The following is a 5,454-nucleotide window of genomic DNA, read 5'->3' as shown; positions in this document are numbered from 1 at the left end:
ACATTTCACCGTACCCCTGTGCTCCCTGAGAGTTTCCCCTTCAGATCACACATAAAATCAACAAAACCAGCATCATCAATCACCCACAGCCCTGTGCCACAGCGGCTGCGTAGGAAATAACTCTCCATGAGCAACCGCCAAGTCAGAATAGTGTCCCAGCAAATAGGTCCCAGCTAATCTTGGAGCAGTTATCACCTTGCACATCTGTCTCTATATTCTCTCTGTCTGTATCTCTCGATATCTCTGGTTTCTTCACCCCTTTATTTCCCTTTAAGTGTGCTGGCCGCATGAGTTAGTGGAGGACAGGTCAATCACTGTGTGACTGCTCAGTCCCCTGAGCAAACTGCACCACTTCAGACGTTGTATTTGAATAAATGGTGTGAAAGTTAAGAGGTTTTGTGGACATGGGGTATCTGCACGCCGTTTATGTGCTTGTGGAAAAGCAGAGGCTCTGGAGTGCGCAGTGTGTCCATGAATGAAATAGAGTAAGCGTGCACCATTGACTCTTAATGCACCTCAATGCAATACGAACAAGTGGGTTTTGGGTCTTTTTGGTTAACTTGGTTGTACTTGTTTTGCTATATGAATGCTAATTTTAGGTTAGCTCAGCTGAAAAGATTGGTTTGGATTGCTGTGATACTGGCCTAGCAGTCTAAGTAGGTTAACCAGCAAGACTCCCTTGGTCAATGAGCTTCATGAGGAAGACCTTCCTAGTTTTCTGACCAACTAGACCAGCTTTAACCATGTAACCAGCAAAAACCAGACTGGGCTAGCATGGAAGTTACAATGAGATGCTTACTGAGAAACACATTTATAAGGGGGGGGGGACTTTGTGTTTTTATATGTTTGATAAGTCTCAAATTCTACAAATTATGACAAATTATTTTATTACAAAACTGAAACAATAAATGTAATTTTGATGCCCTTTAAAGAGATAGTTCACCAAAAAATTTAATTTTGTCATCTACTCACACTCTTGTTGTACCTAACCCACAAGATTTTGGTTTATAAAACCTAAAAGATCTAAAAAGGTTATAAAGGCATCATAAAACTAATCCATTTATTAGATGTAAATAAACGTCTCTTCACAAGACTTGGATTAAACTGCTCAATTTAAGTTTTGGTTACCTGGACTTTCAATGGAGGGACAGAAACCTATCAGGCTTAATGTGTGTTTTGAAGATTAACCAATGTCTGGTTTGGGATTGGACCAACATGAGTGTGAGGAAATGATGAATTTTCATTTTTGGGTGAACGCTTTAATGTGGTATGACATATCCGATATTCTTTTACTACTAATTATAGCACAAAAATAACATGAATGACCCTCAGAAGGGATGTTCAAAGATACTTATACAAAGTATAAGATATATTATACAAAGATACATAATCACCCAATCAGTGTTTCAGCCATGAAAAGATACGATATTATATAAAATGAAACCTTACATTATTTCTTAACAGCAGTTTAGAGTAGAAACACGATTATTTCAACTCAAAATCGTGATTCTGGGTCAAAATGACTCAAAATAATAGTCACATATGTTATTTGCTCTCTTTTAGTTTGTTCTGTCATATTTTTCTTTCATCATTATGGCAGCGCTTCACAAGTGATGTACTTACTTTCTCTGTTTCCATTTCTCTTTCCCATCCAGCTCCAGTCTTTTCTTCAAGTCAACGTGACCCAGGTTCATGTAGATGAGTGTGTGGATGCTGATTGTCGGGGAGGAGGGGGCTGCACCAGCCATCTGAGCGTGACTGACAAGCCGACAGTGGTTGACTCGGGCAGCATGGCTCTGGTGTCAGTGACTGTGGAAGCCACAGCTGTCTGCAGCTGCTCAGCACGTGAAAACCTCCACCAGAGCTGCTCCGTCTATCCCAGAACCCCCTGCCACAACGGAGGAGTCTGTGTGGACACGCAGAGTGGATACAGGTGAGAAAGTACAGATTTTCTTTTGAGAGCTCAAGAGCTTACTCAAATTACTTTATTTCACTTTGCATATGGAGAAAAAGTGAAGGTGACAAGCAGTGAGATGTTTACAACAGACTTCCTTTAGCAGTCTGTAATCTGCAGCAGGTTCCTGAGCATATGCAAGATCTTTGAGGAAACAACCAAGCACAGTGTGTAAACATTACATTAGGTTGAGAATTGTTGCTTGATGAAACTGTCTGAAGCTAACAATAAACATGCACTTAGATGCATAGATGCCTCATCTCCATATCACGTTCATGGGCCTCTTTGAAAGTGTAAAAAGACATGATCGAGTGAACTTCCACATGGATCCAAACCACTCTTTGTAAGACTAATATTTTCACTTCTGAGCTTTTGCACAAATATGAGGCTGAAAGAGCCTTTCTTTTTCTGTGTTATTCAATTATATAGTCCTGGCATGGATATTGATTTCCTTCCTTGAATAACAATACTGAGTGACTGGGATTGGACTGTTTTGGGGGGAGCAGGGAGCTTGTGATAATTGTTAGATGGGGATTTTTTTTCTCGAAATACACAGAAACCTGGCAGCCAAATTTTTTTTTTTTATGTAATCTATGTATGTTTAAGTGCAAAGCTGGGCAGCGTTGTCATACATCACTTCCAGTTAAAATGTAATGAGCCAGATCTTCTAATCATGCTAATTCTTGCATAGCTAATTCAGTCCTTCAAATGCATATGCAAGTTTGATTAGAATAGCTGGATTGAGTTGTCTGAGATAATTGTGCCTTCCCATGTTGATTGGAACAGGAATATATATCAACCCCAAAACTGCAGAAATGCAGAGATCAGTAGCTAAATTTACATTTCCAGTTGTTGTTTTTTTAATATTGGCCAGAGCTGTTTTAAGAAATTCATCAACCCTGCGAAGCCTGTTGTTCAGATTTACATTTCGCTTCCCTAATGGTAAGATAGACCTGAAAATGACAGAGAGATGGTAAAAAATGTGAGTTGACAATATGATACGATAAGATTGTAACAGTTAGCTAGGGCACTGCTGGATGCTTAGCAGTGATTTATAAACTCAGTGTTTTAGTATGTATGGGTTGATTTAGATACAAATCAAGAGAGCAGCTGCCATGTGGAAGCTCCTAATGATATCTGAGATGTGGTTGCAGATGTGAGTTGTATTCTAATTGTTGCTTGTGATATGGAGGATTTTTCTTTCCTGCAGGGAAATTAAAAATGCAGAGCAAAAATGTATCATAATTACCGGCCTGATTTCTTCCAAAGGGGGCATTTAAAAAATGAAATTGCACATTTGCCTATTTTATAATTGATGTGTTGACCTATTTACCTCAGTACCTATCGAGATCACTCTGCCACCTCCCATTACACACACATGCACAAACCTTCCACACCTGTATATTTTACAGGGGAGACTGACACACATACAGTTCTATTACACCTTTTTCCCAATCTCCATTGCATGACATGACCTTCAGAGATGTGCAGAGAGCTCCTCAGGGGCAGGGGCTCAAATGTAAAATAGGGACATTCCAAGTATTAAATTATGGTCATCAACCCTGCATTTATTTGATCAAAATGTTAATATACTTTAAAATACATTTTATGCAATGCTGATTTATTATCAATGTTGGAAACCTGTGATACTTTTTTCAAGATTATTTGATGAATAAAAAATTAAAAAAGAAAAGCATTTATTTAAAATATAACTTTTTTAACAGTGTACACTACCGTTCAAAAGCTTGAGGTCAGTATTATTATTATTATTATTTTTAAATAAATTAGTTTTTATTCAGCAAGGATTTTTAAATTGATAGAAACAGTTATAGTAAAGATTGATATTGTTAGAAAACATCTCTATTTTGAATAAATGCTGTTCTTTTTAACTTTTTATTTATCAATGAACCCCAAAAAAGTATCACAGGTTTTAAAAAAAATAAAAAATTAAGCTGTTTCCATACATATAACAAATAACTGTTTCCAACATTGATAATAAATCAGCATATTAAATTGATTTCTGAAGGATCATGCACTGAAGACTAGAACAGGCCTAATGATGCTGAAAATTCAGCTTTGCATCACAGAAATACATTTTATTTTAAAGTATATTAAAATAGAAAAACATTATTTTAAATTGTAATAATATTTCACAATATTACAGTTTTTCTGTATTTTTGATCATAAATGCAGGCTTGATAAGCATAAGATGCTTTCATAATGCAGCGTAATTATAAAAAATGGTAACATAATAAAGTCCTTTCACGTCACTATTTCGCCAGCCTACACTTCACATAACAAGCCTGTAGGTGGCACTTGGGCTTCATTAACTATGTGTGACGAGAGGGACGGGGCCGAGAGCCATGTGAACGGAGCGAGGACGGCGACGGCTCCTCTCGATTCGGGCCAGCCATCATGGCGGATGGCAGCAGGCTCCGGCCTCCGGCGAACGGAGCGACTCCTCCGCTCCCTCACGGACGGCAACCGTCCCTCCACATCCCAGGCAACTGGCAGCGAGTTCGTCTGCCCTCCCGGCAACTCACTCCAGCCCACCACCATGAGCGTCCATGGCGGCAGACTGCTCCGCCATGCTCGATGGTACCGCAGATTCACCACAGCGGCGAGGGATCTCTGGCAGCATGTCCCTCCTTCGTAACAAAAATGTAACAAAGTTCGTAGAATGGGAAGAAGGAGGCGGGAACTGGAAAACATTCAAACAAAACTTTAATAATAAAATAAACACAAAATAGCGCGACAGCCCCTCGCGGACGACTGTCTCGCACAAACAGAACCAAAACACAAAATAAAGTCCAGGCCTGGTCCTCTCTCATCCAACACTGTCGTCACTGTCGTCACTCCTCCTTTTATCCTTCCAGAGCTCCTCAGTGGGACTCGAGGCCTGATTGGCGCAGGTATCGTGCATTAGCATTTACTCCACCTGCCTTTTTTTTCCAGATCGCTCCACAAATAAGCTAGTCTGTCCCATGTAATTTTCAGCCGATTTATGAATATGAACAGAAAATTATCACTCCACTTCACATTATTGTCCAATGAAATTTGAACTTGTGCCAGATCATGATTGGTTGGTGTTTTATACATGACAAAAGGGCATTGATCAATTATGTAATATATGGATTTTTTATTAAATCGACACACTAGCTTTGATTATTGATTAAAAAAAAAAGTTTAAAATATTGTTTGGTTTATTTTTTCCTTCCGTCAACCCACTCACTGAAAGAACTAGCCTATATGGCTCGAGAGCCGAACAGACAGTGGAATATCAGTCACGCAAAAGGAACGCAACCCATAGCAACGCCTCAGATTGACAGATATGTAAAAATTAACAGGAATTTTCTGACTTTTGAGCGATTATGTACTGTTTTGTACACATTGTCAGGTTAATTATAATTAAAATGCATTTTTTTTTATTGACCACAATATCATTGCTATTTGTGTGAGAGGGGCACTTTTGAATAATTTTGAAAAAGGGCAGGGGCTTG

At 38.9% G+C, this 5,454-nt stretch overlaps 1 protein-coding gene across 1 annotated transcript in view; it reads left to right on the top strand.

Moving 5' to 3' along the window:
* The first annotated feature begins 1,661 nt into the window (after positions 1-1,661).
* LOC107564062 (putative neural-cadherin 2) overlaps positions 1,662-5,454 on the top strand; it is a 71,251-nt gene continuing 67,458 nt past the window's right edge. Inside the window, exon 1 of the mRNA XM_016249059.1 lies at positions 1,662-1,933. Coding sequence (XP_016104545.1) covers positions 1,791-1,933 — 143 coding nt within the window. The 5' untranslated portion in view covers positions 1,662-1,790. The remainder of the gene's footprint in view (positions 1,934-5,454) is intronic.

The sequence above is a fragment of the Sinocyclocheilus grahami genome, unplaced genomic scaffold (assembly GCF_001515645.1).
Source record: "Sinocyclocheilus grahami isolate Dianchi unplaced genomic scaffold, SAMN03320097.WGS_v1.1 scaffold906.1, whole genome shotgun sequence".
NCBI classification, from domain to species: domain Eukaryota; kingdom Metazoa; phylum Chordata; class Actinopteri; order Cypriniformes; family Cyprinidae; genus Sinocyclocheilus; species Sinocyclocheilus grahami.
This window is presented reverse-complemented; position numbering and strand designations above follow the sequence as displayed.